At 49.8% G+C, this 24,280-nt stretch overlaps 1 protein-coding gene across 2 annotated transcripts in view; it reads left to right on the top strand.

Annotated features, from left to right (window-relative positions):
- Nucleotides 1-24,280, top strand: part of KSR1 (kinase suppressor of ras 1) — a 47,795-nt gene that overhangs the window by 19,276 nt on the left and 4,239 nt on the right. The window contains exons 2-19 of one of the 2 annotated variants that reach the window (XM_074556768.1): nt 6,344-6,484; nt 13,927-14,074; nt 14,949-15,342; nt 15,566-15,570; nt 17,276-17,336; nt 17,502-17,585; nt 18,156-18,217; nt 18,326-18,432; nt 18,698-18,866; nt 19,968-20,009; nt 20,533-20,587; nt 21,255-21,300; nt 21,401-21,780; nt 21,865-21,961; nt 22,211-22,344; nt 22,749-22,880; nt 23,143-23,278; nt 23,519-23,652. In XM_074556768.1, the coding sequence (XP_074412869.1) occupies nt 6,344-6,484; nt 13,927-14,074; nt 14,949-15,342; nt 15,566-15,570; nt 17,276-17,336; nt 17,502-17,585; nt 18,156-18,217; nt 18,326-18,432; nt 18,698-18,866; nt 19,968-20,009; nt 20,533-20,587; nt 21,255-21,300; nt 21,401-21,780; nt 21,865-21,961; nt 22,211-22,344; nt 22,749-22,880; nt 23,143-23,278; nt 23,519-23,652 (2,327 nt within the window). Of the gene's footprint in view, nt 1-6,343; nt 6,485-13,926; nt 14,075-14,948; nt 15,343-15,565; nt 15,571-15,719; nt 17,337-17,501; nt 17,586-18,155; nt 18,218-18,325; nt 18,433-18,697; nt 18,867-19,967; nt 20,010-20,532; nt 20,588-21,254; nt 21,301-21,400; nt 21,781-21,864; nt 21,962-22,210; nt 22,345-22,748; nt 22,881-23,142; nt 23,279-23,518; nt 23,653-24,280 lie in introns of those variants that run through there. The other variant, XM_014270572.3, reaches the window with a different exon arrangement.

The raw sequence follows: 24,280 nt of genomic DNA, 5'->3' as shown, positions 1-24,280 counted from the left end.
TCCTGTGCAGATCCTGTGCTTGCCTTGGAAAGAGCTGTTTGAATTTCTTGCTGATCTCAAGGTAGTTTGGAAATCTGTGAGATTGTGAGACTCTCCAGCTGAATCCTGCATTATGTGACTGTTCCTAATGGAAGCACAGATGGGAAGGATGGTTTTCTCTGTGGCTGAACGAAGTGTTCTATGAACAGGTTTGGATCAGATTTCACTGCAAATTGAGCATATGTCATGTGAAAAGGGTACAGACCCACTCTCAGTTTAAGCAAGCAGATTTGGTTCTAAACTAGTCAAAACCAGGCAGTGGTTCAATTCTCCCTGTACTAGAAAGGGAACACTTCACACTGCCATCAGGTATCTTTATACCTACAGGCACAAGGAGGAGTTGTCTGAACAGAGGGGGAAATGAGCATTTCTGAGGCTGCAGTTGGTGCTGGTGGTGCTGTGATCAGAGGCTGATAACCATCCCGACAGCCGGGGGCACTCAGATGAGTCAGAGCTTGGGTTCAGAGGAGCAGCCAGCGCTCTGTGGGCAGAGCTGCACGGTTGGGTTGCTGGCAGCTGGAGGGCCCTGCAGACCCTCACATGGAGCAGAACTGGTTGGATGGTTGGCTGCACAGCACAGAGAAGCCTGTCCTGTGCCTGCAGACCCCTGGCAGAGCTGAGCCTTGTGTGGGCACCTGCACAGGGGCTTTCTGAGCTCTGCCCCAGATCTGTGTGCTGGATAACAGTGACATCCTAGGCCTTTCCCTTGCAAGGATCAACCCTGCTGCACCCTTTTTTCACTTTGGATGACTTTGAGAAAGTGCCCTGAAGTATCCTCACATGCTGCTGCTCTCCCAGTAGCTGGTGAGATCTTTATCAGTTTCTCACATGGTTGCCAAGCATGACTTCAGAGACAAATTTGGTAAGTCCAATTCTGACCTTTTTATGTTCTCTTCAGTTCTCAGGTGGCCTGGAAGGTGTTTTGGTCTGCCATAGCATTTGTGTATCTAGTGGCACTGGGGAGAATAGATAAGAGTCAGCAAAAGGTGTGAAGGGAATCCACTTTCACTGGATGCCTTCAGATGACTCATCTGACTCTCCCCAGTGCCCTGTGCAGATAAACTCCGGCTCAGAAGTTTTGTCTTCTGTTTGAGGAGGCAGAAATGCAGAACATCCCTCCCGCTGGGATCCTGATCTGGCCAGTGCATGTCCTGCTGCACCAGGAGCTGCTGGGGTGCTTCAGGGAGTGCTCCCTGCCCTCTGGGCTGCTTCTTGGCAGGAGCTTAATAGAGGAGTTCCTTCCTGATTAATTCCTGTCTGAGGCAAGATAGATGATTTGCATTTCTCTTAACCACATGCAAGAGCTGGGCCATACATCGATCTGATCCTTTTAAAGCCTCAGCCAGCAGCTGGGTAAATTGCAGGGCAGGACTTGGTTGTAGCCCTGGAAGTGTCCGTGTAAGCTCATGTTTATTGTCTCCTCCCGTGCTGCCAGGCTCCCAGAGATGAAATCTCTGGGCACAGGAGCAATAGGATCTGCTTTCGACCATGTGCTTCATTTGTTGATTAAATCATGACAGTTGTTTGTTTTGGGTATTGCAAAACTCCTCTTTAAACACTGCGTATGTTTCAAGTCAACAAGAAAAGTTGCAGGCTTCACTGAGCAGATTATAAGTTTTGTGAAAGTGTGAAAACATGGCATTTGGTTGTGAAACGTATGATTGAATCAAACTTGGTCTCCAACTGTTGATATTCTGAAGAAATCTTGGCTGGCACCTTGGTATAGCAGAGTCCTCCCTCTGCCTGTCCCCAAGTTGTTTAATTTATAATTTTAATTCATAATTTTCAAGTTTCCCTTGTTTTTTGTGAGTTGAAAATTACTATATTTGCTGCATTTATAGGGTATTTCAAGATAAGCAGATTAAAAACATGAAACTAAGCCACAGAAGGTTTCAGGAAAATGGGGACTCTAGAAAGCCTTTGCTCCTTTTTCCATGTTTATTTGGAACAAGTGCATTGGATTCAGACTGGGTTTTGACAAAGTGCAGAAGCTGCAATAGGTCTAAGTTTAATGCCTTTTAGTGACTCTGGAACAAGATGCCACTTTTCTAAACACAAAACATAATCAACAAGAAGCTTGGGGAGAGTTGATGCCCAAATGCATGAAACTTGATTTATCTGGTTAGTGTCTCCTGAATTCTGCACCCCAGTGTCAGTGATCTGGTTTTTCAGATGCCTTTCTGTGCCATGTCTGCAGAAGGGCAGCTGAAAAACTTGTGGGCATTTGCTTTTTGTTTATCGTCCTCTAAAGTCCCAGCTGTTGGCTGGAGGTCATGGACATGGGCGGACTTGCATCTCAAGAGATCTGCTGTTTATTTTGCAGAAATAAATAAAAAAGTACAAGCTTGGCAGATTTCTCCTGAACTTCTTGGACCTGCTTCTCCTCTGTGCTGGAAAGGGGTCTCTAAAGGTGCTGTAAGGAGATGAACATGGATCCAGGAGCCCTGGCAGCGTGTGCCCTTCTCAGAGCAGTGAGGACTGGTGTGCTGCCTTCAGCTGCACCAGGCAGGGCAGCAGGGCTCTGCCCTGAGTCAGTGCTGTGCTGCAGCTGCTCCGTATCCTGGCTCTGCTCTCGCCCTTTCCCATCTCTGTGGGTTCAAGGCAGCTGGAGTACTGCTGCTTCTGGTGCGGGCTTTGCCTTTTGTGATGAGTAGGACGTGCCATTTAGCAAGCAGGCAGTGAGTAGCTACTATTGGCTTTATCTCTCAGTCAAGTTTGTGGTTGGAGACCTGTGTGCTGGTTGTGGGTTTTTATGTGCGTCACTGAACCCAGAAATTTTATTATATTCTCAGAAAAGGGTTTTGCAACAGCTCAGCTATTAAAGCCAAACCATGTAGTTTAGTAAAAAGTCTGGGCAGGAAACAACAAAATGAAATTCATCCTAGGGGAGAAGCGTGGTGCATGTAGGCTGGGACGAGAATGCAAATACACTATTTATAGGACATGGGGAAAACAAATTTGGACTTGAGGAGTAAAAGCGAAAGAGTTATCCGGGAAAAACCAGCCTTGGCCCTCTGAGACACTCAGACCTGTGCTGCCAGAGTGCTTATCCATTTTGGAGAATGTGTTACATTCCAGCAAAGCAGAAAAGCTCCACATTGAAATCCATGCTGCGCAGAGTCCCTGCCAGCAGTGTCCTTTAGGAGTTTGTGCTATGGATGACACCTGGGCAGGGGAAATTGTTGAACCAGTATTTTTTTAAGCAGTACCAAACCAGCTGAGGCCGGTGCCTGCTCCAGGGAGCTCCTGCAGGACGAGCAGGCAGAGCTGTGCAGGGAGAAGGGGAGGGATGAGTGCATTTGCTCCTGGTCACTCAGACCAGTCTGTGTCAGAGCCAGGAGTGCAGCCCAGCTCTGTTCTCTTTCTCATGTGATGCTTCTGGAGTTACTCGGGTTGGCCAGGAGAACTTCTGTGAGGAGTGCAAAAGCAGTGGCTGTACCTCAGCCATATCCTGCCCGGAGCAGCGTGCTGTCCTCGTGACGCTGCATGCTGGAATTGGGTAACGTGGGGCACACACTTTGTGTATCATTTCTTTTACATAATTTGTGATTTTTCATTTATAAATAGATGCTAAGCCCTCCTTTCCTTCCACTGTGGTTTTTAGAACAGATTCTGACACCTCCAATGCCTGCAGTTCCTTTATTCTAGAGCATGTGCTACTTTTAGGGCATTTGCCTGTAATTAGTGTTCCATATAATGAAGCATGGAGCTCTGTCTTTACAGAGTATGCTGATAGCTTATCCTTCTTCCAGGAAAAATAAATCTTGCCTGATGGGAGATCCTACACTAAAATAACAGATTATAGTCAGACTGGAGATCCAAGCTGCTGCTTTAGACACAGGCCCATCAGGGCTGGCTGTACCAGTTCCAAAATCACTGTGCAATCTTGCCTCTGTCCCTCGGTGCTCTGCAGCCCTGAGGCGTTCCCAGGAATGGGGAAGGGTGAGGTGAGCCAGGGGCAGCAGCAGCTACATCCTGCAGTGCCCTGGGAATTCCATGGGCAGGCTCACAAACACGCCGAGCTGCCTGCCTGGGCTGGATGTTGTGGTTGCAGTTTGTGTATCAGAACACATATCGTCATTGGCCCTTCCCTCGAGTGGCCTCTGCAAAGAGACAAGGCTTGGGTGATCTCTGTCTTCCTTCTCTTTTCCATGACATAGCTATTGCACAGTTGGGAAGCTGTTTCTCATTTGTGTAAGCTGATTTTTGGCATACCGGGGGCTGTTGAGTCTACAAACTTCCTGCAGCGTCTCCTTTCTGCCTGTCCTGAGGGGCCCTTGCCCATCTGCTCATGCCAGTGTCAGTGTCCATAGAGGGGAAAAGCACACTGAAAGAAAGAAAATTTAAAGCAAGCACCGAGCAGGAAAATCCTTGGGACAGCACCTGCAAGCTCCTTTCTGCCATGGCAGTGAACAGGAGAGCCCTGTGGACAGGCTGCTGTGGGAAAGGACGTGTGACAGTGGGAAAGCAGAAGGTCAGCGCTGAGGCAGCCCATGACAGCACGTGTGTGCCCCAGAGTGCACAGGGCTGCCTGCAGGATCCCAGCTCCCTGCAGGATCCCAGCTCCCCTGGAGGATCCCAGCTCCCCTGCAGGATCCCAGCTCCCCTGGAGGATCCCAGCTCCCCTGCAGGATCCCAGCTCCTGCAGGATCCCAGCTCCCCTGCAGGATCCCAGCTCCTGCAGGATCCCAGCTCCCTCAGGATCCCAGCTCCCCTGGAGGATCCCAGCCCCTGCAGGATCCCAGCCCCTGCAGGATCCCAGCTCCTGCATGATCCCAGCTCCCCTGGAGGATCCCAGCTCCCCTGGAGGATCCCAGCTCCCCTGCAGGATCCCAGCTCCCTGCAGGATCCCAGCCCCTGCAGGATCCCAGCTCCTGCAGGATCCCAGCTCCCTGCAGGATCCCAGCTCCCCTGCTCCAGAGCCAGGGGAACTCGGGGCAGGGCACAGCTGAGGGGCTGGTGCAGAGAGGGCAGCCAGCCCTCCCAGCAGCAGCCCCTGGGGTCACACAGGGCCCAGCACAGGGCACACAGGGCAGGGACAGAGCCCCTGGCCCTGCCTGGCACACAGCAGCAGCGTGGCAGCCACTGGGGCCCAGGCACTGCTGAGCCCACAGCCAGCCCCTGCCCTGCCCTGCCCTGCTCTGGCCGAGGAAGCAGAGCAGGGCTGGAAAAAAGGAAGTGCTGTGACCCCTTGATATAAAAAGAGGTACTGAGAATGAATGGTTGGGATTTCCAGTTCACTGTAGGGCTGGGGCTCCAAAGCCCTGTTGGGAAGTTGTGGTGAAAAGGCTCCTCTGGTTTCTGCAGGGGTGGTCAGGGCGAGAATGCAAAGGGATGGCTGAGTTTCTAGGACATGGCAGTCCTGGATTGCCTCTCCTGGGAATGGCAGTGCTTTATATTGCTCTGGGCATTACAGGAATTGGAATCACTTCAGTATTCACACACTTTTTGACAAATCTCAGGCTGCATGGTACTGCTGTCAGAATTTGGTGTGTGGGCAGGGACAAACTTGTTACAGCTGATAGTTGTAAGGAATAGATTGCTCATAAAACATGCTCTCAACTAACTTCATAGAATAGCACTTAAACTGTAAGAGGAGACACATGATGGTTGAAGAATCCATGTTTGTTATTTCCTTTACATTTTCAGTCTGATCATGTCCCAGATGCTAAAATTTGTTGACTAAGAACATGTTTTGGTTTATAAATCATGGATCAGCTAACTTGCTTTGAGGCATTGTTTTGTTAGGAAGGTTTTGAAGCTTAAGCCTGCCTCATGGGAATGTGTGACACAGCGAGCAATCTTTGGAGAGTATTTTCTTTTTGATAAGCAAACATAAGGCACAAACAATACTCCTTTTTACTGTTTTATTCTTTTGTGCCTTAAGTGAGGAATTCTGTGTAGTGCATTTGCCACGAGATGGTCAGGAGATAAAAGCTTTGGAATAAAACTTTAGAATAGAAGATGTGCAGAAATCATCTAGTCCAACTGCCTGAATTTTTGTTCTTTGAAGTTAGCTGGTTTTAATGTTGATTTTGTAATAGAAATGCCCATCAGATAACAGGCCTCAGAATCTTTGGGTACTTTGGCTATTCCTGCCTCAGAACTGCTGTTGATGGGGGTTTAGAGCAGGCCCTGCCTTCTGCTGGAACGCTGAAGAGCAGAGAAGCTCAGTGTGAGGGGAATGCACTGCGTGGATTTCCCCAGAGCTCACAGGAGGATGTCACTCCTGTGTCACAAGCCAGCACAGCCCGGGAAGGCCAGCCCGTGCCCAGGAAGCTCAGAGTGTGTGTTTGCTCCCCAGGTGAAGCTCATTGACTACATCCACCGGCAGCGGCAGTGCAAGCTGAGCGTGCCCCTGAGCGACCGCACCGCCGAGCTCAACAGCTACCCCCGCTTCAACGACTGGCTGGACATCGTCAACGTCAGGAAGGAGGTGGTGCAGGTAAGGAGGGGACACAGCCCCCACAGCGCCCTCCTGTCCCTCCAGGGCATCCCCAGCTGCCTTGGCTCTGGGAGCCACGGCAGGACAATCACTCGCTGCCTTTGTGATACTGACAGTGCTGTGCTGCACCGTGTTCTGTGTCCAGCATTAGCCAAAACAGGACTGCTGTTACCGTCTCACACACACACACATGTAGAGCTCAGTTCACTGACAGTTAAACAAGGCAGAAAAGGCTTTTTCTATTCCTTTTCCCATTTTTGCCTCTGCAGGCCAGGTCACAATGTTCTCATTCAGTTTCCTTTGATCGCTAAACAACCACAATTTTTCTTTGACCTCAGCAGGAATCTGCCTGGGTGAAAAATTCCACAAATTTTCATGGAAGTTATTCCAGCTTGGTTCTGATGTAACTAAGTGGTCTCTTAGTTAAACAGTATGGGTTCAGGACAAAGTTGTTCCTTTTATTTCCTGCTGTTCCTTTTGAGTGTGGTGCTGGTGTTGCGTTCCAGCCCAGCAAGGTTTTGGGTGGCACAGCCCAAGGTGCAGCACTGACAATGAGAGGACAAAAGCAGCCTGTTGCTGTGGCCAAACTGCCAGGCTCCCAGCTAGTGTTGGTTTCTAAGGTTACTGGAATTGCCTGAGTCTAAAAGAATGTCTTTGTAGCTCTTTTATAAATCCTTTGTGATGCCTACAGACAGGAGGGGGGAAGAGGTGAAGGAAAGGGAGGAGGACAGTTCAAATCTGCTACATCCTGCTAATTCAGGAAGCAGAGAGGGTTGAGACTGCCCTTCTGTATGTGTGGTCACTAAAAGGGGCGAACAAGTTCGGGTTTGGTCTAAGGCAGAAAGAATTTCCCAGATCTGTATTATTTTGATTTGTGCTCTCTTGCTGCCCTGTCCCAAGCAGTGTCCAAATAAGTGAACTCTGGTCCTTCTGGGACAGAACTGTAAGTGTACAAAGCACTGAAACTCCTCTGGGATTCTGAGTGTATGGTTGTCTTTTAAGGGTTCTGCATCCATTTCATGCAGCTGCAGGCAGCTTCTGTAGCACTTGTATTAGCTGGACAGCAGAACTGCAGCACCCTGTGGGTCATTAAAATAATTTCTGAGTAGGCATGCTGGAACAGGCTGTGAGCTGGGGGAAGTGGAAATAGCTGGGCTAATAAACTAAGTGCTCTGCTCTTGCAGTGGTTTTTTTTTTCGGTCCTGTTATTTCACTGCTCAAAAAATAGCCATGCAGCCACTGTTGGTGCTGGACACTGACATCAGCACAGTGCTGGTAACTCTGGGATGAGTTGCCTTTCAGAAATGTCTCAGGTATCATGGGATCATTCCTGCTGTTGTTTAGATTTCATACAGCACGTTGAACTGCATTTCAGCTGAAAGCTTTCAAAATGGAAATCACTGACAGAAGGAGCTTTAATAGGTTAGTTATTACAAAATCCAGAGTGGTGTCCTGCTTTGTGCACACTGCCTGTGACAGGATGGGGAGGAGCCTTTGCAGACAGAGTTGAGCAGGTAATGCTGTGAAAATGGGGACCCTCGAGTGGTTCTGGCTCTGGGCAATGGGGAACGGCTTCCCATCTCTCAGATACTGTTAGGTCGCTGTAAAATGGAAATAGGCATGCTGGGTTTCCTTCTTAAGGCTTCCAAAAAATGGTGCAGAGAGGAGGAAAAGTGCACAAGTGTCACAGTGTGGTCACATGGTAGAACAGCCCTCTCTTCTTGTGCCTTTCAGGCTCTGAAACTGGAGAGGTTGCCAAGTACCTGTGGAGTCTCAGAAGAGCTGAACAGAGCAGCAGGTCTGGCACAGGAGGAGGTGCAGTGGAGGGCTCTCTGTGCCTGCTGCCTCTCAGGGACACACCAGGAGAAAGGCCTGGGTTGATGGGGTTTTGGCTTTTTTAAATGGTTCTGAGTCCCTTTGCATTTCTAGTGCTACTGGAGGGAGTGTTTTCAAGACTGTGTTAATCTGTGACATAACACTGTTGAAAAGCAGCCTAATTGCAGGAGTTCTTTAGCTCAGCGGTGAGAGGAACAATGCTCTGTTTCTCTGTCTCCCCTCCCCTCCCCTCGCTCCCCCCAGTCCTCTCCCAAATAAAGCTGCCATGCAGGGAAGCACAGAAGCTCCCAGGCTCTCCTGTCAGAAATAGAGCAGCAGCTCCAATTTAGAATATCTGCTGACTCCTCCACTCCTGAGTGAAGACTATTTTTGCTCAGTGACTTGCTCTAGACATTGTGAAGCTCGAAAGCTCTGGTGATTATAATTGCTGGGCTCCTTTATTTCTTTGAAAACCTATATTTAAAACGAGAATAATGACTGCCTGTAAAATCCTTTAGTTGTGGAGGAGATTCCAGCACTCACAATGCAGTGTTTATGGCGCTGGGCGACAGCTGGAGCTGCCGAGAGCAGGGACGGCAGCGAGCCGGTGACGCTGCGCCGGGTGCGCGGGCTGGGCTGCGACCTCGCGGGCCTGCAGGTACGTGGGCACTGCCAGCCCAGCCTGGCATCCTCCTTGGCAGTACACCGCTGCTTCCAGAGCCCCCACCCCAACCCTGCTGTTTCTGTGCCTTTGTTACCGTTCCTCTAACCAGCTGCCAGACAGATTTTTATCATAGAAAGTGGCAGCAGGCTCTGCTTTGGAGCTGTAACTTGCTGTTTAAGTGTTTTTCTAGGGAATGCTGGAGTCCTTGTTTTTGCTTAGGAGTTCTAGAATCTGATCAGTTCTAGAGATTGATTAATTCTAGAGACCGATTGTATGTGTGGTTTACTGCCAAAAATGATGTATAAATGGTTAAATATGGTGGGATGAAGGTGAGCAAAGAGGAACTTTAACTGAGACCTAGAAAAGACAGGGCAAGGAGCCTTACAGACAGAAGCTGTGTGCATGCTATGTAGTCATCTTGAGTGGATAAAAACTGCTCTGAAAATGGTCCTAGAAAAATACATTGCTCTGGATTGTCCTGCTTGCCTTGGGAGTTGGAGTCAGGAACTGGGAGGGCAATGGGAGAGAAGGAGGATGGGAACAGAGTGCTCTCTCCACTCTTGAGCTGATGGAAGAAGTCTCTTGCAGAGCTATTTACTGGGTTCTGAGCTTGGAGTATGTCTGTCAAATAGAAGAGACTAAAAAAATTCTGTTGGCTTATTTTCTTCAGCCCAGAAAGCGATTTTCTCTGCCTTTATCACTGCGCTTCCCAGAAACAGAACTATTGTATTTCTTCCCACATGTAACTTGTCACTGTCTTAAAAACTAACTTAAGAACAGAGTCATCTTCTTATCATCATCTGAAGCATGTCTGGGCCAGCCCTGCTGGCTGTGGAGCAGAGGTGCCAGTCAGTCAAGCTTGGAAAGCTGTTTTTAGAGTGGATAACTGTCCTGCACAGGGAGGGGCACATCCTGCCCCGGGGTCTGGCCATCAGCAGGGCTGTGTCACCAGGGAGACTGGGAGCAGGTGGGACAGGGCTGTGGTTGGGGCTGCTTTGAGGCTGTTCCTGTTGGGAACAGGTTTGAGTCCCAGTTGTACCCTTGTGCCCTTTTCTCCTGCCTGCCTGTGAAGGCCATCCCCAGCCAGCATCGATGCCAAAGAGCTGCAGAGGTGAGCAAGGCAGGGGCAGGAGCAGAGCAGGAAGGGCTCATGCCTTGAGCAGGAATTGTGTGCCCAGAGCCTTGTGCTGCCCTGTGAAAATGCCCCTGCCAGGGCTGAGCCAGGGCCTGGGCTGCTGCTGTGAGCCCGTGGCAGAGGGTTCTGTTAGCCCAGGGTGGCCCCAGCCCACGGCAGATCTGTCACCAGAGGAGCTGTGAGGGTTTGGTGAGCGCATCCTTGGGATGGGGGGTGGAGGAGGCAGATCTGCCTACGCCTATCAGGTTTCCCCAGCTGTATCCTCTCATCTTTTTCTGTCAGCATATCTGCATGAACAGGCCATGAGGACCGTGGCTGGCTCTTGGGGATTTCCATGGGTCTGGCAGCAGGAGCTCTGGCTGGCCAGCCAGATAGCAGAGATCCTGGATGTGCTAATTGTGTGTATGCAAATTAATGCTGTCCTGCAGGCTTCCTAGAGCTATGAAATTCCTTCAGTGTTCCCGCTGAAGGCCCTCCCCAGTGGAAACAGCTCCTGGAAGAGAGTCCCTGCCACTGCCAGGGCTCCCCTTCCCTGCCAAGGGCTCCAGGTGCCCCCGGAGCTTTGGGCACTGGGAACCCTTCATGCCTTGAGGTCAGCCCGAGGGATCTGCACCTGTCTGCCACAGAAGAGTTGTGACAGCAGCTCTCCTGTCCCCAGGAGCCAGCTGGACACAATGCTGTCCCTGAGCTGTCAGCTCCTCTCCAGCCTCTGCTGCGAGGTGGAACCGTGGCCTGTTTATGCTCACAGCTTAATGCAAGCTGGAAATTTCAATTGAGAGGCTTTCCAGAATGCCCATAAAATCTCCAGGAATTTAATAGTACAGCAATTTTTCAGTGCCTTCATTGCTGGGCACCAGAAAAACACTGCAAAATAACAACTAGCAGGCACAAGATGTTCTTAAGAGCATCTTTACATGCTTTGCTTAGAGCTATCAGTGGGAATTTAAGCACCTTATGTAATGGGCTTTCTCTTCTAGCATCTGCTGCTTCACGGGAGGATGATTGGAGAGGGAATGTATTGATTTAAGAGGAGGCATTTGGGGCCTTGACAACTGTCCAGCTTTACGGGAAGAGCTGTGGCTCCTGGGTCGAGGAGCAGGTCAGGCTGATTTTGCAGAGTGCCTGCAGCAGCATTAGCTACGTAGGCTTATCTGCAGGGTGGAATCTTTACCAAAAATAACCCCTCCACTGGGTTAGATACCAGCATTTTTGCCATGTTTCAGGGATTTAAGTTGGACACCAGACAAGATTAAAGACTGTTGTGAACTCTTCACCCAGGCTAATTGAGACTGACCCTTGGATGCACTGGTGCTCACTTTTCTCTCTTTAGACATGTGCACCATGAAGTGCAGTCTGTGTCTGATAAGCACGAGGGCTTCAGGGAGAAGTCCTCTTACCTGTTGTAGGGAGGAATAATTTCCTGCTTTGGACTTTTTAGCATCCCTTCTGCTGAGCAGTGCATGGTTAGGCTTTAGATTTTGCTGGCAGTTATGAGGTGCTGAAGATTGAATGCAGATTCTGTCTTCTGCTTTTTCTCTGTTTTTAAATCTGACCTTATTAGTAGAGTACTGTCTGAATATCTTGCAGCTCTCCCTGTCAAGACAAGGTGTGCCCAAGGAGGTGGTGTTGAGCTTGGTCCCAATGCAAGCCTTTAATCTGCATTTTTAAAGCTGTTTTTAAAAAAAGGCTCAGCACCCGCTGAAGAAGCAGGTAAAGAGAGGTCAGCTGGGCCCACGTCTCACCCCAGTGGTGAAGAGTTGGAGTAACCCCTGTGCAAGGGCCCAGAGCTGCACTGAGGGGCCAGAGCCCCCCGTGCCCCAGAGCAGCTGAGGCAGGGCAGCAGCAGAGCCTGTTTGAGAGGCCCCCTGAACCAGTGACCCTCCTGGCTGTCACACTGCCTGCCGGGGTGACACCGCCAGGGCACAGCAGGCCAATCTTACAGGGATCAGGTTGGCCAGTTTTATATTAAGCCACCACATATGTGCAGCACATGAGTGGCTGTTTAAAGAAAGCCTCTTACTTCCCCTCCCTCCCCCTCTCTGAAGGCTTATTTCTTTTGTCGCGTGTCATGGGGGCTGGCAGCAGGTTCAGAAAGTCTGAGCTCTCCCAGCTCAAGGTCATTGGGATTGTTTAAATATAATCTCCTTTTCTGTACTTTCTACTTTCCTACAACTTGCTATTCTGTCTTTCTAACATTAACCAGAAGAGGGGCCTGGGCTTTGAGCAGAAGAGGGGCCTGGGCTTTGTGTGTGGGTGCAGTCCCCTCAGGCAGGGTCTGTGTGAGAGCTGAGCTGGGGAGCAGGGCAGGGCCTTGTGGGGACCATCATCACTCAGCTCTGGGCACACAAAGGGATGGGCAGTCCTGTGTCCTGCATCATGGTGGTGCAGATGTGCAGAAAAATTAATAATACCCAGCATCAGATGTGATGTCTGTGCGCTTGTTATTCTGCAAAGATTAGTTACAGGGAAAAAGAAAGAAAGTCTGCCCAAACTTCATTGAACTCTGGCTCTGCTCTGCTCCTGCTTCATGCTTACTGCTCATTTAAATTCCTGGCCTCCCTTGAGTCAGCTGTGTTTTGTGTTTCATCCAGTTCAGGGCATGTGACAGAAGATACAGGATGTGTTTCTTAGACTTCTGCCCTTTCTTAATTTATTCTTTTTGTTTGCTCCATGCCACAGTTACTAAAATTGGAAACTCTTTGTGTTGCCACCTAGAGAGCTCCAAAGGTTGGGGCAGTTGGGCAGTGTCACAGCTGAAAGTCCTGCGTCAGCTCTCAAAGGCAGAGTCTGGCTTAAGAAAGATGCAATTGTGAAAGGACATTCAGCACATTCATGTCTGCTTCTGTCGGAAGTGGGCTTTAAGGACTGGAGGATTCCATGCTTTTTGTTTCACCAAGCAGTGACACACACTTCTGAGCTTCCCCTTCAAATAAAGTTCAAAGCCTTTTATATAGTTTGATTCCAGGAGTCGAAGCTTCAGGATAAAGGCCAAATATTGTGAAATTTGTGATCTCATTGTGAGAATAGGCAACAGGGAGGTTTGTTTAGGCAGAACTTTACAGGGAAATTCCTGGGTAACTGGGCTAAGTATCCTGGTTTTGTTTATTAACCACAATTGCTGCAGACTTACACTGGAAACATTTGAATGGGGGAGGAGAGAGAGGCACAGCTCAGTTCTGTGTCAGGAAATACCAGATCATTTTGTGTTTTCCAGGCTCTTGTATCTTTTGTGTCTGCCTGATCTGAGCCTTATCACTGTGGGGCTTTGGTGCATTAAGATGTAGAAGGAGTTGTGCACAGATATCTCTCCAGGCAGGATATGGGTAAGGCTGGTTCTCTGATGAAGGAAAGACTGCTTGAGGAGGAGGCCGCTATCTTTGTCAAAACATTTCTTTTTTGTTCAAATAAAGAAGTCATTTTCCTCACTGTTTCTGCTGTTCACTTTAATACTGAAAAGCCAAACATCCTTATCTGACTATTTTTCAGGTTTTAGACCTGTTTTATTTCTGGCCCTATTTTTAATGAGAAAGCTAAGGTTTATTAGTAGCTTTGCAAAAATTTTCCACAAGGGGAGGAGTATTTTGATCCCCTGTAATGCTAAGTGGAATAGCAGAGGATGAGCAGCCCTGGAGGTGCAGAGCACACTCACACCCCAGGCAGGGGGAGAGTAGCTGTGGGCACTGCTGGCCGTGCCAGAGGGGCACTGCCCACAGGAGTGAGCCCTGGGTCAGCCCTGGCAGTGGGACAGTGCCCCTGCTCAGATACCCGACAGGTGACACCGCTGCTTGTACACAGAGCAACAAAAGGGTCTCCCTTGCTTTCCTGCAGAGAATACCAGAGGAGCTGACCCTGGATGCCTTACTAGAGATGAATGAGTCAAAGGTGAAAGAAACGATGAAGAGATGTGGGGCCAGAGATGAGGAGTGCTCCAGGCTCAACGGGGCGCTGAGCTGCCTGCGGAAGGTGACGGAGTCAGGTACGCACGGCCTTCCTCTCCTGGGGCTGGGTGTCCCCAGCCCAGCCCCATCTGCTGCCCTGCACACACTGCTTGGCGTGTTCTGGGAGCAGTGTGTGGCTCTGGGATGTGCGCTGATCAAACCTGTCTACAGCTGTCAGCTGCGTTTGGTTTGGACATCAAGTCAGATAAAGAAATGGAAATAAATGTATGTAGAATCCTCTCCTACTCAGTAGATTATATCCTTATTAACCCTTTCTGTTCAGAGTTGTGTCTAATGCTCCAGTTCATTCTCCATGGGTCAGTGACACACATCCTTGACTTACTAAATACAACCAGATTCCTTCTAGGTGATGCCTTTCCCAAATATTGCCAGCTCAGAGAGAAACCTTCCCCTAGCACTTCCACAGGCACTGTACAATCTGTTTGTACAAGAGCCTCTCCCAGCAGACTGGGACTCACATGCACCACATCTTTCTTTGTAGCAGTTATCAATCTGTCACTGAAAGGTGATGTTTCCTGTTGGTATTATGACAGTTCATCCATTTGCAAATGGTAAAGATTAGTTAATGGAAAAAATCAGCAAACAGCTGGGTCTCATGTTTCCCTTTTTCTAATCTTTCTTGTCCCAGGCTGTCAAATATTTCCCATCCACACTGTATAAACCAGCCATTGCTCAGGAATGATGGTATTCACCTCTTAGAAAGAAATGGCATTTTTAAAAACCCAGACCTATGTCTCTGAAAAGCTCAGATCAGGCTCTGGATGAGTTTTCGCAGCCTGGGGCGCTGCTGAGGCTCAGGGGAGATCAGTGCCAGGTGGAACGGGCACCGGAGCCCCGAGCAGCCCGGGCTGGGCTCGCTGCGGGCCCGCGCTGACGCTGCTCGTTGCACAGGAGCGGAGCCGAGGGACGATGTGCCGCTGGCCCTCCCCGAGCGCCGGGACAGCTCCTGCCCGCAGCCGGACCCCGCGTGCCCGCCGTGCGCCCCGGGCAAGGGCGGCCAGGCGCGCTCCGTGCCCGCCGCGCCCTGCGAGCCCTGGCCCTCGGCAGAGGCGCTGCTGGAGCCGCTGGCGCTGCCCGCGGGCCGGCCCCGCGCCCCGCACAGCATCACCGTCACCCCCCCGGCCACGCCGCAGCCCAAGCGCCGGCACCGCCTGAAGCCGCCGCGGACGCCGCCGCCCCCCTGCCGCAAGGTGTTCCAGCTGCTGCCCAACTTCCCCGCCCTCACCAGGAGCAAGTCCCACGAGTCCCAGCTGGGCAACAGGATAGACGAAGTTCCTCCACTAAAGTAAGTTTCCTCCCGGGCAGGAGCTGGGGCTCTCCCCGGCAAAGGCTGCCCTAGGTAGGCAGGAAAATATTGGCAATGCAGCGACCTCAGGAGCCTGTGCAAAGGCACAGGTGTCTGTAAACCTGACAGCACATGCTGCAGGCAGCAGTTCCTGCTCTAGCAAAGCGTGTACCTGTCACAGGAGTATCAGAGCCTAAAAAAATCTATCTTTTCTTCTTTCTAGGTTCGGTAAGAGATTCTCACAGGGGTGTCTGCAGTGCCTTGCTGAGAGAGAAGAACCTGTGCTTGTCAGCTCCCTGTTGGCCATCCCTGGGCAGCCTCTGGAGGTTCTCCACGGGCCCTCCTATCCCAGAGCTTCTGTTGACTGAGCAGGAGCTTGGCCTGCCACAGAACCACAGGGTTTTACTTGGTTGCACCTGGTATTTTCTAGGATGACACAAGCAAGGCGAAGGAATACCGATGTTTCAAGGGTTAAAGCCAAGGGGGGCTTATCTGTGACCTCAGACAGCTGGCACAGATGCCTCTTGGTACAGGAATTTCACATCTAACCATTTGGATATGCATTGCCCAGTGTCTGCAGTGAAGTTAGGACACTTGTGCACTTTCTGAGGAAGCTGCAGCATGTGCTGGCATGGGGGTGTTCCCTGTTCACGTGGGTGATGGCTGGCAGGAGCAGGGCTGGGTTTCTCCAGGGCCACTGCGAGTTCTGCCCATCCTGAGGTGTCCCAGACACCACCTGTAACCTTGGAAGCTAATGGAGAGAGATTGGAGCAGCTTGGAAAGTGTCCAAAAGCATCTGAGTATTGAAAGCAAGTATGAAAGTCCAAGCTAATGCCCTTTAAAACAAAAATCTCAAGAATTACTTTCAGAAATATAAAGATTGTAAACTGAAAGTGCCAGCAGAAATCTGAGCATTTCCCTGAGGAGACTGAGATAATTGGTGCAATAAATGAAAAAGGCACTAGAATAAACTCAAACAGAAATGAAGGATTTTGGTGCTCCTTTTCATATAGACCTACTGGCTGGGGTGAAGTGGCTGCTGTGGGCTCTGGTGAGTCCTGGACAATCCCAGACTGGTTGATATTCATTCAGTGAGGATTTAACCATCTGAGCCGATGTTCACAGCCTTCTTTACTGCTGTGCTGGGATTGTTTGGACGGCCACACTGGGCAGCAGCATTTCTAGGAACAGCAGCTAGCCATTCCAGCCTTTTCCAAGAGGCTGAGGATCACAGACGCCTCTAGGAGCTCCCTGGACTAATGATTAAAAAGACTGTGGTGCCATCTATGGTCAAGTGAGGAGACTGGCTCTGAGCCAGCCCTGCTGCTGTGCTGACACTTGCACATTGGGGTTTGCCTCACACGTGCAATATTTCTGTAGATTTCGTTCAGGAAATAATGCCAGAATTGTGAGTATTGGAGAATTTTCAGGAAGTTATGTGCTGTAACCACTGCCATGCTGGTTTGGCATATGGAAGTCTATATCTTACTTTCTGCACTTAGCAGAAAGTTAGGTGAGCTCACATGCATGTTTTCATTCTTCCAGGTCATGCTGGCCCTGTCTAGAAAATTGAGATAATTTTCAGTGAAATAGAATATTCTGAAATCTACTGATGCTGTAGGAAAACTGGGTGATGGTAAACCAATTTGTGGTAAATCAATTAGGAGTAAAGTCTGACTTTCCACTTTAAGAATGGCTTAGACCTGATCAGATGGACTTCTGTAATCCCTAAATATAAAACATCATGATTTATCCAATCATATGGAAACAAATACAAGGGCAACTTCACAGGGGGCAAATCAGTCTGAGCTGTGTTCCTGTGGCTCCTCATGGCTGGAGGTGCTGAGCTGGGCAGTGACTGCTCAGTTTCTGTGCAGGGTGGGGAGCACATGTCAGCAATGCTTCCCTGAACCCTGCTCTTGTTCTCCAGCAGAGCTCTCGCAGGGATCCCCCCAGACGGTACGGAGAGACTTTGGCCTGGCTGTGACTCACAGGTGAGCAGGCTGGCACAGAGCCTGGGCAGGGCTGTGCTGGCACAGCACTCTGCCATGGCTCTGCAGTCGGCTCAGCTGTCTCACTGGCACGTTCAGCTCCCTACAAATGTTCATTTCCCCTCGGACACCAGCTAACGTCAGTTCTCCCTCTCTTGTCTCTGGCAGGTTCTCTACAAAGTCCTGGTTATCTCAGATTTGCCAAGTGTGCCAGAAGAGCATGATGTTCGGGGTGAAGTGTAAGTACTGCAGGTGAGCACACAGGGTTGGTCTCCTTCAGAACAGCCTGGGACTGGACTCACCACAGCCTGCAGTAATTCCTGTCTCTTCATGTGATGCACTTTTGGCAGTGGCATCATTTTTTCAGTCATTCTGACCTGGCAAAGGGATGCTCCTGGCACAACTCACACTTGAAGGTGGCAGCCTGACACGTGAATGAACCAAATTAGTTTCTCTGCCACAGGCTTCCCACCTCATCCTGGGCAAATCTTCTAGTGGGAGATGGATCTCTAAATAACAGCCAGGATATTAATTTCTGTTTCTCTCTCAGGCTTGTTAGTCCAGAGGACTGATTTTACTACTTCATGGTTGCTGGCTGAGAGTCAGTGAAAGTAATTCTATTAAAAATAAATCAGATGCTAAGATATGTTTGTGGTTTCATTAGCCTGAATAATAGAATTCTCCATACGAATGCCTGCTGCTCTGGGGCTGAGCATTCCAGAAGTCCTTCTGAGATTAGCATAAGAATTACAAATTAAGGGTAGGCTTCCTCTTTTTGGGGAAGCACAAGTTGCTCTTTAACATGTAATGGTTATCTTTCAGATTAAAATGTCACAACAAATGTACTAAAGAGGCACCTGCTTGTAGAATATCCTTCCTTCCCAGTAAGTAATTTTCTACAAATTCTTGGCACTTCAATGTAATTGATTGTATGGAAAGAATAAAAAGTCTCATTAAAGCTGTTTCTCTCCCTTCTCCAACCTGTTTTTCAGTAACAAAAATAAGAAGAACAGAGTCTGTCCCATCTGATATCAATAATCCAGTAGACAGACCCACAGAACCCCAGTTTGGAACCCTCCCCAAAGCACTAACTAAAAAGGTACGAGGTGGCTGAGGCACTCCAGAGTCCCTGGGGAGCTGCAGGATCTCACTGGTTGGAGTGAGAGCTTTCACTTTGCAGGGCTTGGATAGGAGACATTTTGTCCCCGTAAAGCAGGGGTTGTGCAGAGCTCCAGGTGCTTATCCAGCACAGCAATGCCACCATCAAGCCTGGGAACAAGTTCCCTCTGCTGTTGTGCAGCAGACACAGGGGAACTCCTCCTTTCTCTTTATTGCTCTCTCACAGTGTCTTTGCCTGCTTGCAGGAGCACCCACCAGCAATAAACCACCTGGACTCCAGCAGCAATCCTTCTTCCACGACCTCATCCACTCCCTCCTCCCCAGCACCTTTCCAGTCTTCCAACCCTCCCAGTGCGACGCCGCCGCCCAACGCGTCCCCCATGGGCCAGAGGGACGGGCGCTTCAACTTCCCAGGTAAATCCTGCCTGCCCTGCAGGGAGGGACCTGGGGGCTTCGGAGTACCTGGTTCTGCCTTAAACAAGGTGTAAAAGTACCTCACAGACTTTTAAAGGGTATCAGCAAGATATCTTTGCAGGGAACAGATTATTGAGGAACGTTTCTCCTTTTCCTTTTTGGAAAAGGACTGAAGAGAAAAGCTATTTTTTTCTCCTCCTTTCCCTTAGTGCTGTACAATGCATGCTGCCTGCAATGTGTGCTCACCAGGGGCTTTCAGTCAGGAGGGATGTGCTTGCTGGAGCAGGCTGTAAAAGCGAGAACTGGAATGAATTACTTTACCAAACCTTTCCAAAATATAACCCACAATCAACACCAACTTTTAAACCGTTGTCAAGCATAACTGGTAGAGACAAGTTCACCCTTCGTGCCCTATGGATTGAGAGCCCCAGTGTGCAGCTCTAACCAGAGCTGAGAGGGGCAAGTATCTCTGACGAGGGCAAAGATCTAAACAGTGAGAATAAATGGAATTCCTTTGACCTGAAGTCACAGGGTGCTCAGTAGCTACTACATCTGGCCTTGAACACTGCTGAATTTTGCATCAGCTTCTGACCTGTGAATTCAAGTTGCTGTTTGAGCCTGCTGAAAAGGACCAGAGGCAGTTCAGTGTAAGGATTCCACTGCAGTTCCTTTGCATTGTGACAAACTGCTCAGACTCACTGAGTCACTATTTTAAAAGGCAGATGGTTCATGAGCTTCACCTTCTGTGGGGGCACCTCTACAAAGCTGAGACACAAGAGCACATCACATCACAGCTGATGTGGGCCTGCCTTGCACATTCCTGGGCTTTCCCTTTGCCACCAGGCTGTTTGAGAGAGGTGGCACAGCTTGTGTTTGATACCTGACATCTGTCAGGGCCCTCCCAAAATGCATGTGCTGAAATTCCCCCCAGCAGGCTGATAATCCACTAATCAGTTCCCAGCAGTGACCTGGGACTAATTCATTGTATGCACATGAGGCACTCACTGATGATCCTCTAACTTGTTTGTGTTGTTTTGTTTTTTTTTCTCCTGGTATTTTTTTCGCTGTTCTTTTTTTACAAAACCCCAATTAATTAAAAAGCTGCCTACTACCTTCAGCATAGACAACAGTTTGTCTTCCCAGGTGAGTTGATTGTTTTAATTCTACTAACCAACTTCTACTGCCAAAACATAACTTGTTTGTAAACCTCTGCATGCTGCCCAAGAACAATCATTCTGCTTTAAAATACCTGTCTAAAACAATCCAGACTTTCTCTTTACTCAGGCCTCTCTCCCCTAATCTGAGGTGTGATTTATGTATTGAGATGGAACTTTGAATATTCAGCTATAGAATATTTGTTTCCTGCTGTGGGATTCTATTCACATCCACGTTCCTCCTTTCTAAAGATTCACTTTTATGGCTCTGTGCCCAGCCAAAAGGACTTCACAGATAGGTGGGGGAAATGGAAGAGGACTGGGCTCAGCCAACATGCAGGCATAGGAGAGATGAGCATAGTTTAAAACCAGTTAAAGTATAAAATCACTTTGTCTGTGGTCGAGTGTACAATCCCTAAACAAGAAGCAAATAGTTGCTATTGCAGTGTTAAAACTTGCAGTCCATAGGAGATTGAAGTGTAGGTGTATCATAACTGTTTCTACTTTCCCAGAAATTCCCAGTCCTGCACAAACAGCACAGCTTCCAGAAACTGCTGCAGACACTAAGTAAGTAGAGTTTTAAATCTTTTCATTTGCACAGCATTTACATGGTAATCCTCATGTCAGCCCAGAAGTGCTGTGTTATGGCCAAAACCAGATTTAACACCCAAGAATTCCCAGGGTAACTTTAGTCAGTGAGGGTGGTGCTGGTATTGCCAGTTTTATAAAGCTGAATATGACACTTTAAATGGTACACTAAGGAGTCCAAGCCTTTCATATCTAGTCCTGGTTGTGTGAAGGGTCAGATGAAACAGAAATTGGAGTTCTGTAACTTGAAGGGCACGGCCCACAGAGCTGCAAGCAAACAGCTCTTTCAGGATCCCAATTGCAGGGCATGGAAAAGCTTCCAGCCTGCATTGCCAGCTGCTCCACTGCAGGTGTTTCAGGGGTAGCCATGGGAGCATCTATTCCTGGAACACAGTGTAATAACAGAGCCATGCCACTGCCAAATCAATTCCTGCCACTTAATTATCAAGAATCACTTCCAATCTTTGTCTTACATTTGCCAAACTGAGCTTAGAGTCCTTCTCTTTTATATGGAGCAGGAATTGTATTTTTCTCTGCTTCTGTAACTGTCAGGATCTGTTTTGGATTGGCTGCTTCTGCTCCCTAACGGCAGCAGGGGCCCCCATTCCCCAGTGATGTCCAACCGCTCTCTCTGTTGCTGTTGCAGCGCTGCCCAGCAGCCGGGCACGGGCGGAGGCGCACGGGAGGCTCAGGTGGGTTTGTGTTTGCCCCGGGGGTCTCTGGAGCAGCCTGTGCTGCTCTGCCCCCCCAAGGGACTGCGAGCACACCTTTCCCTTCCCTTGCTGGGCACAGGTGGAGGAAGCAGAGGCGGGGAAGTCGGAGCCCGAGGACGATGAGGATGAGGTGGAAGATTTGCCCAACCGGCGGCCGCACCTGCAGGGGATGATCTACCGCAAACCCAGCCAGACCAGCGTGTACCTGCAGGAGTGGGACATCCCCTTCGAGCAGATCCAGCTGGGGGACCCCATCGGCCAGGGCCGCTGGGGCAAGGTCTACAAGGGCAAGTGGCACGGGGAGGTGGCCATCAGGCTGCTGGAGATCGATGGCAACAACCAGGATCACCTGAAGCTCTTCAAGAAGGAGGTGATGAACTACAGGCAGACCCGGCATGAGAACGTGGTGCTGTTCATGGGAGCCTGCATGAACCCCCCTCACCTGGCAATCATTACCAGGTAGGGAGAGAGATCTTTCTATTGATTCTACTGGATGTGTATTGTAGAGCTAGCAATGTTCTCATATATCAACATTTCCTGTAGCTTCTGCAAAGGAAGGACGCTGCACTCCTTTGTGAGAGACCCCAAGATCTCCCTGGACATCAACAAAACCAGGCAGATAGCACAGGAGATCATTAAGGTAAGAGCTTATTATGCCAAGGGAGCCACTGGGTGGGGCCTCAGGCAGAGCTCAGAGCTGCACACAGCACTGGAAGCTGCTCCCTCAGCCTCTCCCCACACCTTCCTGCACGAGTCCCACAGGGGCCCTGCCCCCAGTTCCAGCTAATTCCTGACACTGCAGTTAGGAAGGGGAAATGTGTTAGAAAGCAGAGTATGCTTGGAAATAATAAAACCCCAAAAACATTTCCATCTCTGCTGTGTTTCCCAGGGCATGGGGTATCTCCACGCAAAGGGGATTGTACATAAGGATCTGAAATCCAAAAATGTCTTCTATGACAACGGGAAAGTTGTGATCACCGACTTTGGATTATTTGGAATTTCGGGTGTGGTTCAGGAAGGAAGGTAAGTGGAGGTTTCAGTGCTTGGTTCCAGCTCTGGAATGACAAATGGTCACATAGGGAAACATTTCCTGCAGTGCACAAGAAGCATCCATTGGTTTAGTACACACTCAGTTTGCATTGTGCCTGTTTGCTTTGTTTTCCTTTTTAGCAGAGTTCTTCCTGCAGTTGCAGTAGCACAGCTAGAGAGTTTGGATTAAGCCTCAAAGCACAGAACGAACAAGACCTTAATGCCAGGAAGGAGCTGTGAGTGTCAGGCTGACACGTGCCTATTTGTTAACATGGCAAGAAAATTAGAAATAAAACATCAGCAAAAACATTGGAGTAAATAAAGCCAGAGCATCAGGTGCAGCACAGATATGGCCTCCACACCAATGTTTTAGTCCTGCTTCTTTCTTTTGGACTCAGGAGGGAGAATGAGCTGAAGCTGCCTCATGACTGGTTGTGCTACCTGGCCCCTGAGATTGTCCGTGAGATGGCCCCAGGGAAAGATGAAGACAAGCTGCCTTTCTCCAAAGCTGCAGATATCTATGCCTTCGGGTAAGAAAGGAACACCCAGGAGTACCACGAGAGCTTGCTAAGTGAGGCTTGCTACTGGCCTAAGCCTTTCAGTCAGTGCTCCCCTTCTCTCAGACTCAGGATTCCAGCTGGGACACATTTTCCTCACCTATTCCAAAAGTCGTGGGTGGGACTGCACAGCCTCAGGCACCCCCCAGCGCTCAGCTGAAGCAGCTGGAGCAGTGCCAGCACTGGGTGCTTTGTCAGGAGCAGCAGAGGCCTGACCCGTCTGTTGGCATTGCAGGACCGTGTGGTACGAGCTGCAGGCACGGGAGTGGCCCTTCAGGAGCCAGCCTGCAGAGGCTCTCATCTGGCAGATCGGCAGCGGAGAGGGAGTGAGACAAGTCCTTGCCACTGTCAGCCTGGGCAAAGAGGTCAATGTAAGTACCTCAGCTGCAGGAGCCCCTCACACAGAGGAGAATGGGATAGGTTTAGCCTGTGCCTGTAACTGTGGTGCAGAAGTGAACATCCTCAGCACGGGAGGGCTCTGGCAGCGTCCAGGCCCCCTGTGAGCAGTGTCTGCCTGGGCTCACACACATCCCAGTGCTCTGACAGTTTTCTGGTCTGCACAGTTGACCCATGAGCTGAGATAATGAGTGAGCCACCACTGTCCTCTGCAGGAAATCCTCTCGGCCTGCTGGGCCTTTGACCTCAGCGAGAGGCCCAGCTTCACTGTCCTCATGGAAATGCTTGAAAAACTGCCAAAACTGAACCGCCGGCTCTCCCACCCAGGGCACTTCTGGAAGTCTGCTGAGTGAGTACCTGCTGCTGCTCACAACACTGATGCCATGCAATTTGCTAACTGGTCATTTCTGAGCTTTATTTGCTTTCCTGGGGCTGTCAGACATGACAGGGTGGGAGCACTGCTCCTGTGCTTCTCTAGTTCCTGGGAAATGACGTGACTAAGCCATGAGCCTCAGACAGTTAATTTCCAACTTCACCATATTCACCTCCCTCCAGCAGCTGACTGATTCCCCTGTTTGTGTCAGAGAATATCCACAACGGCATTGGGAAGGGCCCTCACTGACCCCAGAGCGGTCAGAACTTCCCCAGTGATAGCAATGGCAGGTACTGCCTGAGGAGGGGAAGGACCCAGGAACTGTTTCCCTCTGAAGTGGTTGTGACTGCGTGGGTTTGAGGCCACAGACACATCTGTGCCCAGTGCCCATTCACCGTGTCCTTGGTCAGTGTTTCTTTTCATCTCCTCAACTGCTCGTATTTAGTTTCTCTTTGTTCTGATGTTTAACCCACCCCTTCCCTTCCTATAATCCTTCACTCTCTTCCTGTAACTCCTGATCAGAACCACCCAAACTCCACCCAAACTCTTGACACAGGAACTGTGGTGGCAGCTTGGTCTCTGCTGGGTGTGGGGGCTTTGGAGT

The sequence above is a fragment of the Zonotrichia albicollis genome, chromosome 22 (assembly GCF_047830755.1).
Source record: "Zonotrichia albicollis isolate bZonAlb1 chromosome 22, bZonAlb1.hap1, whole genome shotgun sequence".
Lineage (NCBI taxonomy): Eukaryota > Metazoa > Chordata > Aves > Passeriformes > Passerellidae > Zonotrichia > Zonotrichia albicollis.
Note: the sequence above shows the minus strand (reverse complement) of the source record. Positions and strands in the feature narration are given on the sequence as shown.